The sequence below is a fragment of the Lacerta agilis genome, chromosome 1 (assembly GCF_009819535.1).
Source record: "Lacerta agilis isolate rLacAgi1 chromosome 1, rLacAgi1.pri, whole genome shotgun sequence".
NCBI classification, from domain to species: Eukaryota; Metazoa; Chordata; class Lepidosauria; order Squamata; family Lacertidae; genus Lacerta; species Lacerta agilis.
In genome coordinates this window covers 13875195-13894329 of record NC_046312.1, presented here as the reverse complement: position 1 = coordinate 13894329, position 19135 = coordinate 13875195, and the positions used below count along the sequence as shown (strand labels likewise).

General features: G+C 48.8%; 1 protein-coding gene across 1 annotated transcript in view; it reads left to right on the top strand.

The window, feature by feature from the left end:
• The window catches only part of EXOC3L4 (exocyst complex component 3 like 4), a 30528-nt gene that overhangs the window by 10254 nt on the left and 1139 nt on the right, over positions 1 to 19135 (top strand). Inside the window, exons 7-11 of the mRNA XM_033172940.1 lie at positions 1288 to 1377; positions 5391 to 5505; positions 15444 to 15578; positions 16858 to 17010; positions 18323 to 18444. Of these exons, the coding sequence (XP_033028831.1) occupies positions 1288 to 1377; positions 5391 to 5505; positions 15444 to 15578; positions 16858 to 17010; positions 18323 to 18444 (615 nt within the window). The remainder of the gene's footprint in view (positions 1 to 1287; positions 1378 to 5390; positions 5506 to 15443; positions 15579 to 16857; positions 17011 to 18322; positions 18445 to 19135) is intronic.

Sequence of the window (19135 nt, the reverse complement as noted above, 5' to 3'; positions counted from 1 at the left end):
ATTTACACTGTTGGATTTATCTTAATGCTACCAGCATTTTTAAATGAACACAATTTTCATCCATATTCAGTAACCATTTCCCAGTCTTCTTTAAACGTGTGTTCTTCTTGTTCTCTTATTCTATATGTTAAATCTGCAAGCTTTCTTCTTTGGTTGGGACCTCACTTGTTTTCCATTTTTGGGCTAACAAAACACAGGCCACAGTAGTAGCATACATAAATAGGCATTTTGACACCTGGGAATTATTTCCAACAAAAAGGACTCTGGTTTTTTTGGAAAGGTACTTTTAAACATTTTTTTTTTCCAAATCATCATATATCATTTCCCAATCCCCTTTTACAAGTCCACCACATATAATAAAACGTACCTTCAACCTCATTACATCTCCAGCACTTATCTGATGCAGACTTACACATTTTAGCAAGTCTAAAGGTAAAGGTAAAGGGACCCCTGACCATTAGGTCCAGTCGCGGACGACTCTGGGGTTGTGGCACTCATCTCGGTTTATTGGCCGAGGGAGCTGGCGTACAGCTTCTGGGTCATGTGGCCAGCATGACTAAGCCACTTCTGGCGAACCAGAGCAGCACACGGAAATGCTGTTTACCTTCCCGCTGGAGCAGTACCTATTTATCTACTTGCACTGCGTGCTTTCGAACTGCTAGGTTGGCAAGAGCAGGGACCGAGCAACAGGAGCTCACCCTGTCACGGGGATTCAAACCGCCGCCCTTTCGATGGGCAAGCCCTAGGCTCTGTGGTTTAACCCACAGCGCCACCCAAGTTTACTCGGAGTTAAATACCATCTGTAAATCATTTTCAAGAAGTTCTCCTTCAAAGATGCTGTTCACGTGCTGTGAACTTCAAATCGTTCTCCCAAAGTTTTTCCCAGCTCCTCTGACTTTAAAAAAAACCACATTAGACAGTGGAGTTTGTTGTAACGGAAGCCAAGGAACCTGCTGTGAACCCTGCAGCCAATAGGTTATTCCTTAACCCTATGGCTCTTGGACTAGACCAGTGTTTCCCAAACTTGGGTCTCCAGCTGTTTTTGGACTACAACTCCCACCATCCCTAGCCAGCAAGACCAGTGGTCAGAGATGATGGGAATTGTAGTCCAAAAACAGCTGGAGACCCAAGTTTGGGAAACACTGAACTAGACAGACAGGATTTCTGCTAATCCTCAAATGCAGGATTGCTCTTGCAGGGAAAGATGCTGAAATCTGTGTTGTTTATGCTTGTTCTATGTTTATCGCTGGTTAGTGGCCATTTTTAATAAGCAAATTTTTATTACAGCTTTGGAAATGCATTTCTGGACCAAGCGAAAGACCACCCCCATTTTCTGATGTTCATGATGGCCTACCTTAACAGCTTCCAGGACTTGAGGTAAACCTGCCCCCCCCCCCAATCCTGTGTTTGAAGAGGAGATGTTGGACCAGATCTTAGGATTTAGCACAGAAGGCAAATTGTGTCCTTTTGGACAATGGAACATCCAGGGATCGTTTAGCAGGGAAAAGACAATTTCTCAGTCTCCGCACATTGTGCTGGATGGAAGTACCAGTATCAGAGGAACCTATCCAACAAAGGTAAATTAAGGTGTGACACAAGTTCCCTATGCAGATTCTATGCCTTATAATTTCTTTTTAGAAAGCAGCCCTGCACAAAAATTACTAGTGTACCCCCAAAAAGATGAACCTGCCCATTAAGAGGCCAATAACCGCCATTTCCATTCTGGTTATGGAGATGGGGAAGTGGACACCCACCCACCCACTCCACTTTCATACCCTCCAATATTTCTCCAGTGAAAATAGGGGTGTCTGTTGTTGTTGTTGTTGTTGTTGTTGTTGTTGTTGTTACCACCACCCACATGACTGGGTTGCCCTAGCCACTCTGGGTGGCTACCAACATACAGTATATAAAAACATAATAAAACCCCAAACATTTTAAAACTTCCCAAGACAGGGCTGCCTTCAGATGTCTTCTAAAGGTTGAATAGTTACATATCTTTTTGGCTCGGGGGGGTCGGATAACTCCATAGCCTCCAGCATTTCTCCAATGAAAATAAGGACTTCCTAAGGAAAAGTGGGACATTCTGTGTCAGGGCTGGTCGATTCCTCTTCACATTACCACACAAACGTCTCTTGGTCTTTTATAATTTTTATTAAGAATTCACAAACAGTATTAATAAATGGTTCTTAACTTCAACTATCACTCCACAGAGTCATTCAGTTCAGATACCTTCTGAGCTCTGCTTCTCCCCTGACCAGCAACTCTCAAAAGGCTTTTCCCGCTCTTTTTCTAACCTCCTCGTGAGGACTGGTTTGTACCTCCCCTCCCCCGAGTTGGAGTCATAACTTAACCTTTGCCTCTGGGAACATTATAACTCTTTTTCTAACTTTACCCTGATATCCTGGGATCAAATCAGAAACTGGGGTGGCTTCCGTAAATCCAGGACTGTCCCCTAAAAATGGGGACACTTGGAGGGTCTGCATTTGCCCATAGTCACCATGGAAATCAATGCAATAAAAATTAACATGCAATAGGAAAGACAAGAGAGACAAAAACACGGTATCCTCTTACAGCCACTCAAAATCTATTTAAACTCTTAATATAACTAAAAGCATTTTTAAAAAGTCAGGAGCCCATTTCACCTATAGTATGTTTTTAGAATTTATTTTATGCACTAGAATTATTCTGCCTCTAGGTGGCAGGGCACCTCCAGTAATTAGCAAAGGGGCTGGAAATAAATTCAGCTTGTTACTATCGTATATTTTCTTTATCCACAGAAGAAAGCCAAGCAGGCAATTAAAAGAAAAACAAAAAACTATTGTGTAAACGTAAATATACATTTTTGTTTGTTTGTTTTGAAGGATTAGTACAGCCAGCAGTGTGTAGGATGCATTATTTTTCCCCCCCAAACATGGTTAAAAAAAACCAATTGTAATGACTAAGGATGGGCAAATATGTCAGTGTTGATTGTACTTACGGTAGTTTCTTGTTTTTCCCATCGTAAGTTCAATTTACCACATTTCTGCACCTGTTTGCAATTTTAAAAAGAAGCTGCTCATGAAAATTCATCTGCATTTTAGTGTACATTTCTCCTAGTAGAAAGGTAAAGGTAAAGGGGCCCCTGACCATTAGGTCCAGTTGTGTCCGACTCTGGGGTTGCGGCGCTCATCTCGCTCTATAGGCCAAGGGAGCCGGCATTTGTCCACAGACAGCTTCCAGGTCATGTGGCCAGTATGAGAAAGCCACTTCTGGCGAACCAGAGCAGCGCACGGAAACACCATTTACCTTCCCGCTGGAGCGGTCCCTATTTATCTACTTGCACTTTGACGTGCTTTCAAACTGCTAGGTGGGCAGGAGCAGGGACCGAGCAACGGGAACTCACCCCGTGGCAGGGATTCGAACCGCCGACCTTCTGATCAGCAAGCCCTAGACTCTGTGGTTTAACCCACAGGGCCACCTGGGTCCCCTCTCCTACTATACACATTATCAACTAGTATACACATTACTGCAAGCAATTTCCTCCAATATATATATGTTTGTGCATACTTTTGTTGCTGCTGCTGCTGCTGCATGGCATCACAAAATTCAGAGAAGTGCAGATTTTAAAGGATAACTGTGTTCCTGTTTGTGTATTGCATTGGAAAGTGTGAATTAGGTAGGTTTGTGTTAAAATGCGAAGCAAATGAATTTCACCCCCCCCCCATCCCTAGTTTGGGTTTCCTTTGGAGTGAGGTACAGTGGAGACTTTGGTGTCTTTATCATATACAGTTTATTTACATGTATGTGCAAATATCATTCCATACCCTCCAACATTTCTCCAATGAAAAGAGGGACATCCTAAGGAAAAGTGGGACATTCCAGGGTCAAATCAGAAACCAGGATGGCTTCTCTAAATCAGGGACATCCCTGGAAAATAGGGAAACTTGGAGTGTCTGCATTTCACATTTGCAAGAAATATAGAAACACAGGCTTTGTGGAACTCCTCAATGGGTGTCTCTACCCACCCCAGTTCCTGACCTGGAGAGAGGGAGGAATCCATCTTGGAAGAAAGGTGGGGTAGAAATCAGGTTAATCAGTTAAAAGCCAAAACCTTTAATTGGTGCACAACTCCTCTTTTGATTCTTCTCTTTATCATTACTTTGAGTTCATTATTACTGGTAGGCAAGCGATCAAGCTGGCAAGTTGCCATCTAGCATGCAATTTAATTTCAGGATTTTAATTTCACCTTCGCTTCTGTTCCTAATGATGGCAAATTAAGGCTTCTAATTAAGACAGAGGTTGGCAAAAAAAATCAATTTGGATCTTCGGGAAATGTCGTTTATTTTGAAGTTGTTAAAAGAGTGAGGCGTTTCATCAGGATAACCAGCGGGAAAATAAGCGGCCGAAAGAAGACCCTAAATTTCAGCATCGTTCTATTTGGCCTTCTTTGGTCTTCGTCAGAAATTATTTAGCTGTGGGTTCCTAGACTGTTTTTTTGTTGTTGTTGTTGTTCAGTCGTTCAGTTGTGTCCGACTCTTCGTGACCCCATGGACCAGAGCACGCCAGGCATGCCTATCCTTCACTACCTCTTGCAGTTTGGCCAAACTCATGTTAGTAGCTTCAAGAACACTGTCCAACCATCTCATCCTCTGTCATCCCCTTCTCCTTGTGCCCTCCATCTTTCCCAACATCAGGGTCTTTTCTAGGGAGTCTTCTCTTCTCATGAGGTGGCCAAAGTACTGGAGCCTCAACTTCAGGATCTGTCCTTCTAGTGAGCACTCAGGGCTGATTTCTTTGAGAATGGATAGGTTTGATCTTCTTGCAGTCCATGGGACTCTCAAGAGTCTCCTCCAACACCATAATTCAAAAGCATCAATTCTTCGGCGATCAGCCTTCTTTATGGTCCAGCTCTCACTTCCGTACATTACTACTGGGAAGACCATAGCTTTAACTATACGGACCTTTGTCGGCAAGGTGATGTCTTTGCTTTTTAAGATGCTGTCTAGGTTTTTCATTGCTTTTCTCCCAAGAAGCAGGCGTCTTCTAATTTCGTGACTGCTGTCACCATCTGCAGTTATCATGGAGCCCAAGAAAGTGAAATCTCTCCCTGCCTCCATTTCTTCCCCTTCTATTTGCCAGGAGGTGATGGGACCAGTGGCCATGATCTTAGTTTTTTTGATGTTGAGCTTTAGACCATATTTTGCGCTCTCTTCTTTCACCCTCATTAAAAGGTTCTTTAATTCCTCCTCACGCCTAGACTGTTTACTCTACATTAAATAGCTAGTAATGCTTTGTGACTGTTGTAAGCAGAGAAAGGGGGTTGCTCTTTAAGAGATAAAGGATTCCAATGGAGTATTAGCTCTGTAGATTACACCTTAATGAACATTGACTTCTTGGCCTTATCAATTCAGGATGAACTTGCAAGCGACTTTTTACATCAACTGCGAAGAACTGGAGAAGACCCTGGCTGGTCTGATGCTGAGATACAGGAAATGCTTTTTAAATAAATTAAAGCTGGAAACACAGGTAAGAAGGTGATGATGGGATGATGGGAGTTGTAGTCCAATGCATTTGGAGGGGCATTTGCAATTCAAGAAGACTGCGCTAGAACCCAGCTGCTGAGAGGTCCAAGCCACAGCGGTTCTTGCTGATTTCCTCTGTGAGATGCAATCACTGATCCAGGGTGTGTGCATGGGCAGATCAACACACCGTGCATTCAAAGCATACCCACCACACATTTTAAGCACATGGGCTTCCCCCAGAGAATCCTGGGAACGGCAGTTTGTTAAGGGTTCTATGAATCATGGCTCTGTGGTGAGGAGACAGCTGATCCCAGGATTCTGAAATGAGAAAAGCGGCCTAACTGAATTGCCGTTATGAACTGATGAATTTTTTATTTTATTATGAATCATGGCTCTTTGAATCAGGTCAGGCTTCTCCGAAAAGCAGATGGGGAGGATATCTTTCGAGCAGTTTAACTGACAGCCTTGAACACGTCCTTAGAGGAACAACCCAAACCACATCTTCTTTCATGTGGCAGGAATGGGAGTAATTCTAAGAACTCGGATGACTTAAAGTTAATTTCCCGCTATTGCTGGTTTCACTTTCGAGCAATGCCAAGGTTGCAAACAACAGCGGTGTTTTTTTTTTACAACTGTAAAGACCCTTGCAAGGCAGAATTATTGTCGAGGGCAAACATCATCCCCACTTGCATGCTGCTCTTGCCGTCTGCACAGGGGCTGGTGTGCCAGCATAGCTAACAGGCAGTGGCAGCCAATAATTACTACTGGTCAGTGGCTGATCACCTGCTTTCATAGAATCACAGAACTGTGGAGTTGGAAGAGACCCCAGGGATCATCTAGTCCAACCCCGGGCAATGCAAGAATCTCAGCTATAGCATCCACGACAGATGGCCATCCAACCTCTGCTTAAAATCCTCCAAGGAAGGAGAGTCCAGCACCTTCCGAGGGAGACTGTTCCACTGTTGCTTGCTGTCAGAAAGTTCTTCCTAATGTTTAGCCGGAAGCTCCTTTCTTGTAACTTGAAGCCTTTGGTTTGAGTCCTACCCTCCAGAACAGGAGAAAACAAGCTCGCTCCATCTTCCTTGTGACAGCCCTTGAGATATTTGAAGATGGCTATCATATCTTCTCTCAGTCTCCTCTTTCCATTCAAAACGTTCAAAGCCGAATCCCCGTTCTCTCCAGGCAAGGATGAGAATATTGCCTGTTTGCAACAGTGGAGTGAGTTAGTGTAGACAACATTGAGTCTGCCTTGCTGTAAGGCAGTTTCCTATATCTTATGGGCATTTCCCCAGTTCCTCAGCCACTGCAGGCAAGGTGGGGAATGTCCATGAGTTCTAAATGTAGCCCTGGCAGAGGGTCTCCTAACAACTCCCAGCACCCTTAAGAAACTCCAGTTCCCAGGATTCTTTGGGTGAAGCCCTGACTATTAAGATTTGTGGATGTAAACAGAGCCCTACTGCTCCAGGGATTTTTCACATTTCCAGGATAGAGGCTTTAAACATACAGTATGCTGTGGACGTTACCATAGCATCAGAGACAGACAACAAAGCCGGAGGATTTTGCACCCAGATGTTGTGTTTACTTTCCTGGCAAATGTGGATCCAAAAAAATAAAATAATGCGAGGCATGCTTTTTCTATCCCAGAGCATTTCTAAAACATGGACCAGATGATGCTCGGTCGTTCAGTATGCATCAGCAACAGAAATAGACTTGTGCTGCTTTTTAAAAGCAGAGGCTCCTGGGCCAAGCACCAAGAAAAGCTGTTCAAAGTGATTTAGCACAGCTCGTTGACCTGCTCCTCTATCCCACTTTACTTTCCCTCTGATTTACATTTTAATTGGCTCCTGCCTCTTTAATACAGTTGCCAGCTGGTGGAAAGGGCTTATATTTATCTAGGGGAATACAGTTTAGGGATCTGAAGAAGCCCAGAACTCATGGAGGCATTCCAACTGCCCATAATCCCTTAATTAGGTGCCGCATATACGGTAAATGCACACAGTCCACCCTTGACAATTACCAAAGCGATCTGCAGCGCTTCCTGTTTTGAGCCTTTCTCCTCCCGCACGCCTGAACTGTCTCTATGATCTTGCATCACACCCTAGATCTGAAGCTGTGCTGGCCCCAAGGGTTTGTCCATGAAGCGAGGTCCAAGTCCAGTACTGGGTCTAGGGGTCCAAAGGAGGTCAGTCCGGCGGGGAGCGAGGCAGGGAGCAGGTCAAGGTCCAAGGCAGGTTCAGGCACAAGGTTGCAGGTTGAGCACACGCTTGCAACTATGTTGCTCACGCAACTTGGGCTGGGTCTGGCTGGCTTTTATCTGGCCCTATGCTTAGGGCCGCCCCGATCCTCTGGAGACTCGCCTCTCCTCCGGGCCTGGAGGCGAGCACTCCTCCTGCAGACACTTAACTCCCTTCGCCTCTCTGCCCTGAGCCTCTGTAGCTCAGGAGAGGCTGGTGGGTTACTGGACCCAGGGGATGCCTCAGCTTCCTCTGAAGAGGCTGGGAGTGGAGCACCTGCAGGCAATGGGTCCTCCCTCCCATCAGGAGCCAGAGCAGACTCTGCTGATGCCTGCACCTGGGGATCCAGCACAGGTGGGGATCCTTCAGGCTCAAGCCCTGGCCCCGGCTCAGCTGGTTCTGGAGGCGGGGAATCCTGTGCAGGCTGGGATCCCTCAGGTTCAGCATCAGAGTCTGACTCCCAGGCCATCACACCATCCCCCCTCCCAGGCCTCCCCCTCAACTGAGGGGCCGGACCAGGCTTGCTGGGGTAAGCTGCATGGAAATCACGGAGGCAGGCAGGTGCGTGGACGTTTTCCACTGGTTCCCATGAACGATCCTCAGGCCCATACCCCTTCCAGTCGATGAGGTATTGGAGCTTCCCCCTGCGGTATCGTGAGTCGAGAATGCGCTCCACCTCGTACTCAGGCTCCCCCTCAACCAAAACTGGCTGCGGTCGTGGATTGTCTGGGTGGAACTCGTCGGGCGGGGCGACTGGACTAAGTAGGGACCGGTGGAATACTGGGTGAACCTTGAGTGATGGAGGTAACTGGAGGCGAAATGCCACCGGTGACACCTGCGCAGTGATGGTGAATGGGCCGGCAAACCGTGCATCCAGCTTTCGTGAGGGCCGAGAAGGATGCAGGTGACGGGTAGAGAGCCACACCCGATCGCCAACATGGAGTTCTGGCCCCTCCTGACGATGTCGGTCAGCCTGGGCCTTGTATGCGTCCTTGGCCTGGCGCAGTTGCTCCATCAATAATTGTTGCTGGGACTGAAGCTCCTGAAGCCAGTCTGTCACTGCGGGGACCGCGGAAGCTGGCAGCACGTCCGGGAACAAACGTGGATGGTAGCCGTAGGAGGCCTGGAACGGGGTCTGCTGGGTGGAGGCGTTCACTGCATTGTTGTAGGCGAACTCCGCCAGTGGCAAGTGATCGACCCAGTCATCCTGCTGGAAGCTGCAGTAACACCGGAGGTACTGCTCCAGCACCGCATTTGCCCGTTCCGTCTGGCCATCGGTCTGCGGGTGGTGGGCCGAAGATAGACAGACCTCCGTCCCAAGGGTCTGGTGCAGGGCTCGCCAGAAGTGGGATGTGAACTGGACGCCGCGGTCAGAAACCACACGCTCGGGAAGGCCATGCAGGCGGAAGATGTGCTGCATGTACAGTTGAGCCGTCTCCTTAGCTGTGGGTGTGGACGGGCAGGGGGCACAGTGCACCATCTTAGTGAAATGGTCCGTGAAAACCAGGAGGCAGGTACAGTGACGAGATGGGGGCAAGTCTACCACAAAGTCCAGTGAGACCGTGTGCCAGGGACGTGGTGGGACTGGTAATGGCTGGAGCAGACCGGGGGGGTCGCCCAGTAGGACCCTTGGCCCGCCGGCAGACATCGCAACCAGCAACATAGCGTGCCACATCAGCCTTCAGGCGGGGCCACCAGAACTCCCGGCTTACCAGATGAGTGGTCCGGTACCGCCCAAAGTGCCCTGCTGCTGGGGCATCGTGGGACATCTGGAGAACCTCAGCCCGCAATGGTCCTGGTGGGATGTATAGACGACCCTGGTGCAGCAGTAGGCCCTGGTGCAGGGCCAGCCCTGGATATCGAGGGCATGACCCGTCAGACAGTTCCCGGAGCCGTTCCTGAGCCCAAGCGTCGACCCGTTGCTGTTCTCGCACCCGAGCCTGCAGTGGCTTGGCCTCCTGAGTGGCCAGGAATGTGGCTGGTGGTAAGATAGTCGTCGGTACTGCCTGCTGTACAGTGTCTGCGACGTCCTCGGGTTTCCGGGACAGGGCATCCGCTTTCCGGTTTTGGGAGCTAGGGATGTAGCGGATCCGGAACTGGAACCGGGAGAAAAACAGCGCCCACCGGATCTGCCTTTGGTTCAACTTGCGGGTGGTCTGGAGGTACTCCAGATTCCGGTGGTCCGTTCTCACCTCCACCGGGTGTCGTGCCCCCTCAAGATGATGGCGCCAGACCTCAAAGGCCACCTTGATGGCCAGTAGTTCCCGCTCCCACACGGTATAGTTACGCTCCGCCGGAAGGAGCTGCCGGGAGTAGTAGGCGCAGGGTAACAGCGGCGCATCGGGTCCGTGTTGCTGAGACAGGATGGCACCGAGAGCCGTACTGGAGGCATCAGTCTCCACCACGAAGGGACGAGAGGGATCAGGATGCTGTAAAATCGGCGCCCTCTGGAAACAGGCTTTCAACCCCTGAAATGCCACTTCAGCCTCCTCATCCCAGGAGAAGGGTGTCTTGGGGCGCAGCAGTCGGGTTAATGGGGTGGTGCGATGAGCATAATCTGCAATGAAGGTCCGGTAATAGTTGGCGAACCCTAGGAACCGCTGTAAGTCCTTGCGGTTCCGGGGCGCTGCCCACTCTCGAACCGCAGCCACCTTCCCAGGGTCCATCTGCACCCCGTCAGGGGAGAGTCGGTGTCCAAGGAAGTCCACTGACCGCTGGTGGAACTCGCACTTGCTGAGCTTGGCATACAGGCGGTGCTCCCGCAAGCGCTGCAACACGGACCGAACATGACTCTCGTGACGGGCTGGGTCACGGGAATAAATCAGAATATCATCTAGGTACACCACCACGTATTTGTCTAGCAAGTCCTGGAACACGTGGTTGATGTACCGTTGAAACACGGCGGGTGCGTTGCATAATCCGAACGGCATAACCAGGTATTCAAACTGCCCATACCGGGTCCCGAATGCCGTCTTCCACTCGTCCCCGGCACGGATCCGAATCAAGTTGTAGGCCCCTCGGAGGTCCAGTTTGGTGAACATCTGCGCCCCCTGCACCCGCTCCAGCAATTCTGCAATAAGGGGCAAGGGGTACCGGTCTGGGATGGTGATCTTATTCAGGGCCCGGTAGTCATGGCAGAGGCGAAGCTCCCCACACTTCTTCTTAACGAAGAGTACAGGAGCGGCAGTGGGTGAGGTAGAGGGCCTAATGAACCCGCGTTCCAGGTTCTTGCGAAGGAAGTCCTGCAAGGCTTCACGCTCTGGCTCCGAAAGAGAATATAGGCGGCTTACAGGCAGGGGCGCCCCAGGCTGGAGGTCTATGCCGCAGTCGAAGGACCGATGAGGTGGCAGCTGGTCTGCTCCCTGTTCCTCGAACACGTCTAAATAGTCCTGGTACACGGCAGGGAGCGTTGACACAGCCTGCCCCATGGGGGCAGCTGCTACTAACTCGGACTGAGCATGGGAACCCGGGTCTGGGAAGCGTACAGTCCGATTGACCCAGTCGATCTGAACATTGTGCGACTCCAGCCAGTCCATCCCAAGCACCAGGGGAAACCGGGGCATGGTGGCAATGTCCAGGGTTCGCACCTCCCGGTGCTGCTGGTAGCACAGGACCAAGGGCTGGGTCTCCCGAGTAACCGCGCCCGAGCGTAGGAGCCGTCCGTCAATTGCCTCCACCTGTACTGGTTCCGGCTTGTTCTGAAGCGGCACCTGATGCTGAGTGGCGAAGGCAGAGTCCATATAGGAGCGGGTTGCCCCCGAATCCACCAGAGCGTGGGTGAGAATCCAGGGCCCACCGGGGGGGTATAGACGCACCGGTATCATGAGGTGTTGCAATTCCACTGGTGAGGGCCCATCATGCGATGCTTGGGGCCCCAGGTAGCCTGGGCCATCGGCTACTGGGGTTGGCCGTTTCACCTGCGGCTGGCGTTTCTCAGGGCAGGTTCGGGCGTAGTGTCCACTCCCACCGCAGTAGAGACACAGGTTCCCCTCCCGACGCCGAGTCTTTTCCGAGGGGGAGAGGCGAGGCCGCGCTGCCCCGAGCTGCATCGGCTCCTCCAATGACTCAGCTCTGGCCACGGAACTGCAGGGAAGCACCGGCGCTGGGAGCCCGGAGTGCCGGCGGCCCCGGGCCTGGCGACGGTCCTCCAACCGATCATCTATCTGCAGACTCCGTTGGATGAGGGCATCCAGTGTGGCAGGGCGATCCAACGTGGCCAGCTGATCCAGTACCTCGTCTGAAAGTCCCTCGAGATACTGGTCCCGCAGTGCAGAGTCGTTCCAGGTCAGGTCCTGCGCCAGCAGCCGAAATTCTGTGGCGTAGGTGGCCACTGTGGACTTGCCCTGTTTCAACCGCCGAATTGCCCGATTGGCTTGACTCCCCTTCTGAGGGTTGGCAAACGTGGTTTCCAGAAGATTGCAAAACCCCGTATAGTCTGTCAGCAAGGGGGAGTCTTGCCGGAGCAGCGGCAACGCCCACTTGGCCGCCTGGTCCTTCAGCAAGCTGATCAGGAAGTGCACCTTGGTGCGGTCGTCGGGGAAATCCCGAGCTCGCCCCTGAATATACAGCTTGGCCTGGGCGAGAAACATGGGAAAGCTGGCTGGGGACCCATCAAATTTCTCTGGCAGGGCCACGGGGTACTTGCCAGGAGCTGGGGCGGCGGCCCCAGGAGCCGGTAAGGCATCCAAACGCTGCTGAAGCGCCGTAACCACATTGCTTAGCTGCTGCACGGTGTGGGTCAAGGCCTGGTTCTCCTGGGCCAATGCCACCAGCGCAGCCGCCTGGTCAGCCATGGCTATTAGTTCCTCCCGAACGCACCCCAGCGAAGGGGGAGTGCGGGTGTGGCGTGAGCAAACTGTGCTGGCCCCAAGGGTTTGTCCATGAAGCGAGGTCCAAGTCCAGTACTGGGTCTAGGGGTCCAAAGGAGGTCAGTCCGGCGGGGAGCGAGGCAGGGAGCAGGTCAAGGTCCAAGGCAGGTTCAGGCACAAGGTTGCAGGTTGAGCACACGCTTGCAACTATGTTGCTCACGCAACTTGGGCTGGGTCTGGCTGGCTTTTATCTGGCCCTATGCTTAGGGCCGCCCCGATCCTCTGGAGACTCGCCTCTCCTCCGGGCCTGGAGGCGAGCACTCCTCCTGCAGACACTTAACTCCCTTCGCCTCTCTGCCCTGAGCCTCTGTAGCTCAGGAGAGGCTGGTGGGTTACTGGACCCAGGGGATGCCTCAGCTTCCTCTGAAGAGGCTGGGAGTGGAGCACCTGCAGGCAATGGGTCCTCCCTCCCATCAGGAGCCAGAGCAGACTCTGCTGATGCCTGCACCTGGGGATCCAGCACAGGTGGGGATCCTTCAGGCTCAAGCCCTGGCCCCGGCTCAGCTGGTTCTGGAGGCGGGGAATCCTGTGCAGGCTGGGATCCCTCAGGTTCAGCATCAGAGTCTGACTCCCAGGCCATCACAGAAGCACTGCGTTGCCACTCAGCCAAGGCATAGGGAGGGACCAGACCCGGGACCTAACTACATATGGACACACACAGGGGTTTATTGGAAACACCTTTGGGGGATAACCATGCAGAGGAGAAAGGTAGCGAGGAGGAATGTGCTTAACCCTTCCCCCACCACATCTCCACTTGAAACTGTCCTCCCCCCAGCGCAGTTTCAAGCGAGAGAATTCTGAGGGCAACGGTAGGGAAAGGGTGAAGCAACCCCCCCCCCCGCCGTTGGCTCCAAACAATTCCTCCCCAAATGTGCCTTTCCTTTAAAATTGTTGTGCTTCTGTTACATGTGTTCATGCACAGCGTTCAAGGGATTCATAAATCCTAGTTATTCAGCTTCACCACTGAGCTGGAGCCCTTCCCCTGGATATCGACTCACGTTTTTTCCTGGGAGCTGATTTTAACATATGCATCATTTGCGTCTTAAGAGTAACGTGGTCCTGCACTTTGATTCGAGGGTGGGGGGAAGTTCCAGGTATCAAAAACCTGGGAAACTGTTTACTTGGCTGTCAACGATCTCTTTTTAAAGTAGGAATGATAGATTTTTACATTGACATAGAAAATAAAATATCTTCCTACTGTAAAACTTAATAGCCAATACATACTGCGTTATCTTCAGGTTCAGTTCTATTCTAGCAGGGCAGGTGTTATGTACTGAGTTGAATAGGATCCAAACTGCAGCAGTCTGACTGGTCCCAGAACAATAGGATTGAGATTGCAGCAGTCTGATTGGTCCCAGAACAATAGGATTGAGATTGCAGCAGTCTGATTGGTCCGCAGGAGCCACCCAATCCAGCTCCAGGTGGAAGTGAATCCGCACTCCGATTGGCATACAGGAGTATCCCGGAATTAGCCAATCACGTGGGGCCCATTGTGTAAATAGTGTATATAAAGCAAACGTTTTGGGGGAACTGCCTTCCTCAATACTATGAGCTGAATAAAGAGCATGAAATTCACACTGGACTCCAAGTATATTTCAGCAGGGATGGGGCAGTTGTGGTCCTCCAGAGGATGCTACGCTCCAGCTCCCATCAGCACCAGCCAGCAAGACCAATGGTCGGAGTATGGGATGATGGGAATCAAACAGCTTGTGGAAGGTCACTGGTTCCCCACCCCTGCAATAGAGAGTTGCAAGAACCTGTCCCGCAAGTGATGTTCCCACATTTCTTGGGCATCCTGAGCTTTTATAGTGTGTGAACATGGTCCTCAATATTGTATGTTAAAGTCTCCATGCCCAGACTTCCATTGTGAGGGGCTGTATTTATTTCCCAAACTTTGCATGCATAATTCCTGGCAAGGATTAAAATGTTTCCCAGTAGATTCGTTTTCTAGCTGCATTGCTGGACAGAACGATGTCCACCTATGAAAGAAGTGTTAGCAGGTAGATCAATGGTGTTTTAACCAGGTTATTCGTAAATGCACTTGTATATCAGCAAAACATCGACACAGAAACAGGAGGCCTTGTCTGAAATATTCGTGGAAGCATGTGCAAAGAACTTAAAGCTGATTTAAAAGCTCTGGAAAAAGACAAAAGGACCATGATCAAGATTTTAAAGAATGAGAACCCAAGGAGCCACAGAACAACCTTAGGCTCCAATCCTTTAACGCCAGCTGTAAGGAACCAGGGGTGCTTTTAGGGTGGCATGATTGGTGTGGCCACCTTGGGCACCATGCTGCAGGGGGCAGCACAGCAATGCTGTAGAACAGAGCCTGAGTGGCGGGGGCGCTGAATTTTAGCATTGCGCAGGGCTCCACTGAAATTTGAGAGCCCAATGTCTGCCACTGGAGGAATTTGGCCATACCAAATGGCGCTGATGGAAGTTGGTGTCCAACAACATCTGGAGGGCCATAGGTTCCCCACCTATGCAAGAGTTTCTTCTGGGTTAGGCAGGCCGAGGATTGCCATATTCATTTCACGTTTCTCAAACTGCACTCCCCTCGTGGCAAATGGCAAAATGCTTTTGAAATGAAGGAGGCCTTCCCATGCAGTTTGTGAGGGGACCTGGGGTGAGAGGAGTATGCGCCACTCAAAGGGGGGGATGTCCCAAAACTCTTCTGAGTATACCCCAAACCCCTGGGTAGGCCCTGGGCATAAGGATTTGAGTAGGCCACACCTTAGAATCAAAAGAGATGCTTTAGTAATATCATGACTGACGTGTGTTTCTCTCTCTCTCTCTCTCTCTCTCTCTCTCTCTGTGTGTGTGTGTGTGTGTGTTACCAGCCATTATTCAATAAAATTCTAAGCCAAGCGTGGGTCGTAAGTGGCGGAACTTTCGATTCGTTTATCATGAAAATATTGTCTGTTATTGAGGAGTCTTCGGAACATCTAAAGCATCTGAAGGAACCCGTCTGCAAGGTAACAGTAAGAGTAATAATTAATAATTCAGTAATGATTTTTTTTAAAAAAGTTTGTTTATTAAATTTATATTCATCAAAAGATCTCAGGGCAGTTCACAGAATAAAATACAAGATAAAAGCACAACTAAGAAATTAAAACAAAAGCATTCCTAACCTGTCTTTCACACAATGTACACATGGCATAGCGTATATAGAGATGTTTTGAACTATTGTCAGCTCTCATACTGGCTGGGCCTCATGGATGTTGTAGTCCAGGGGTGCACATCCTGCGCCCCTCCAGATGTTTCTGGACTACAACTCCCATCAGCCCCAGTCAGCATAGCCAGTGATCAAGGATGATGGGAGTTGTAGTCCAATGCATTTGGAGGGGCATCCAGTTAGAGTTCATTTATAGAGACTCTGAGGACTGGGCTGAAGCCTGACAAACTCTATTTCTTATGTCCATAGGATAGCAACATATTTCAAAAATTTAATAAGCAACAACAGCAACAACAAATATATATATTTTAGGACCCAGCTTATTTCAGTGATAGTAAGTTGTTTCAAACTGTTTTTAACCTTGAATTTAATTGTTGCAAACCTAGGACCTGAGGGTGGAGAGAGAGTAGATAATGATGGTGATGTTTCTCTTCTTCTTTTTCTCTCTTTTATTTGCCTCTCACCATGTTTAGTGCACATCTAATTATGTACTTTTAAAACTTTCAATAGGGATGTTAAGGAAAAATATTATTATTATTATTTTGTGATTTTAGTATTGTTGTTTTGCTTTGTATTGTTTAATATTTTTGTTTTGCTTTGGTTGTAAATTGATTAGGGATATTCTTAGTGGGGTGCAACGGACAGAATTAATAAGCCTAAAGTTAACCACTGCAATACTTTGCAGTGACACGAATAAAACTTGATCTTACACGTGGCAGTGCACTGAAAAACTCATCCAACGGGTTTCTTGTGATCCATTTGGGTGCTTTGAATCTTTCACAGTCGAAACAAAATAAAATAAAAAAATTCCTTCCAGTAGCACCTTAGAGACCAACTAAGTTTGGTATCTGAAGAAGTGTGCATGCACACGAAAGCTCATACCAAGAACAAACTTAGTTGGTCTCTAAGGTGCTACTGGAAGGAATTTTTTTATTTTGTTTCGACTGTGGCAGACCAACAAGGCTACGTACCTGCAACTGAATTTTCCACAGTCCTTGTGGATTGGCATGGCAGTAATCACCTGGCTGTGCCCTTGTGCTCTGGCCAACCCACTTTCTTGTTGTTCTTGATGTATGCAGGATTTTCTCAATGAGATTCACAAGGATGTGGTCAAAGAGTACATCACGCAAACACTCAAGCCAAGACGCAGAATGTGGAAAATGAAACGGGACGAGGTCAGCAAAATAATGACTCAAGATGCTACAGCTATAAACAATACGATGCAGCATATGGTAAGGAATTTCATGGGTAGGCAAACTAAGGCCCGGGGGCCAGATCCGGCCCAATCGCCTTCTCAATCCGGCCTGCAGACGGTCCGGGAATCAGCATGCTTTTACATGAGTAGAATGTGTCCTTTTATTTAAAATGCATCTCTGGGTTATTTGTGGGGCATAGGAGTTCGTTCATATTTTTTTCTCAAAATATAGCCCAGTCCCCCACAAGGTCTGAGGGACAGTGGACCAGCTCCCTACTGAAAAAGTTTGCTGACCCCTGATCTATATTGTAGCAGTGGACTGATGTGAAAGTTCCTGAGGTTATTTAAATGCAAGTCAGCCAACAAAACTTCAAGATTTGTAACTTTTAAAGTTGTTTCTTTCCTTAAATGTGTTAACCAAAATTCATTTTAAGGGTGGTAGGGTTAAAGGCAGAACATAAGAAGCTGTCTTAAGTGGAGTTCCATTAGTATTGACTACATAAGCCCTTTCCAACCAGGTGTTTTGGAATACAGGACTGTTGGGATTTACGGTCCAAAACATCTGGAATTGTTTGGAACCACAATATTAGAAGCTCTTGCAGATCAAGAAAAGTACCATCAAGGCCAAGAAGATGTCTGCGTGGTAGGAGTCAAAAAAAGGTTATTAGAAGAAGAAGAAGAAGAAGAAGAAGAAGAAGAAGAAGAAGAAGAAGAAGAAGAAGAGGAGGAGTTTGGATTTGATATCCCGCTTTTCACTACCCGAAGGAGTCTCAAAGCGGCTAACATTCTCCTTTCCCTTCCTCCCCCACAACAAACCCTCTGTGATTTGAGTGGGGCTGAGAGACTTCAAAGAAGTGTGACTAGCCCAAGGTCACCCAGCAGCTGCATGTGGAGGAGCGGAGACACGAACCTGGTTCCCCAGATTACGAGTCTACGAGTCTTACGAGGAAAGATATCTTCCTTTAGAACAAATAGCTAGGGATGATGGGAGTTGTAGTCCAAAAACAGGTGGAGACCAAAGTTTGGGAAACCCTCCTTTAGAAAATGTAAGTCTTGCTGAAATGTGGAGAACAAAAAGGGACACAAACTTTGGCAAAATAAATGCAAGGAGACTATAAAAGATGCTGGAAAAACCCAAATTGAAGAGTACGCTGCTAAAAAGATAAAGACCAACAACAACAAAAGTATTTAAATACATGAGTAGTAGGAGACCAGCTAGGAGTGTGATCGAACCTTTGGGTGACAAAATGTAATCAGAGATACACTGCATTTTCGAAACCTGAATGCTTCCATCTTAATCTGGGTGATTTGGTGGGGGAGAATAACCAGGTATTCTAACACATTTCCAGGGTTCAACTTTTGACTGGCTCACTCCTGCCATAGAATACATTGCTAAAATAATTGGCGAGGAAGAAAAACCCCAAATCAACGACCACGTTAAAAGTTTATACCAGGATTATCCAGACATCAGGTATGCCAGCCCATTCTGAATAGCTGTAACTCGCGGGTCTGATTATTACAATCTCTCTCGTTCTCTAGGTGGAGGTTTCCTGTGCTGCTTGTGGGTGCAAAGTAGGGTGCAAAGTGACTCCCGCTTTTTCAGTTGTATTGCAATTGGGGATGGGCGAACCTGCCGATTTTGGGTTCTCTCAAATTGGAATTATGAGAAACAGAGAGACCTCTAAACTGGCAGACTCGCCCATCCTTGGGTCTTATAGATGCTCCCCCATTCCTTTCTTTGCCAGGAGCTAAAGCTAAAATCAGCCCTAGTCAGCACAGCTGGTGGTTCTTGTAATCCAAAATGGCCATGTTGGCTGGGAGTGGTGGGAGTTGCTATCCAAAACACTTGGAGAGCACCAGGTTGGTGAAGGCTGGCATACGGTGTCTTCATAATATCTGCTTCTTTGCAAATATACAAGCCGAACATAATGGGAGCAATTAGATTCCTAAAACAGGCAGCACAACCACTAACTGATAATATAATATCACACAGATATAGCTGCTTTCTAAGATGTGGGTGGCGCTGTGGGTTAAACCACAGAGCCTAGGGCTTGCCAATCAGAAGGTTGGAGGTTCGAATCCCTGCGATGGGGTGAGCTCCTGTTGCTCGGTCCCAGCTCCTGCCAACCTAGCAGTTCAAAAGCACGTCAGAGTGCAAGTAG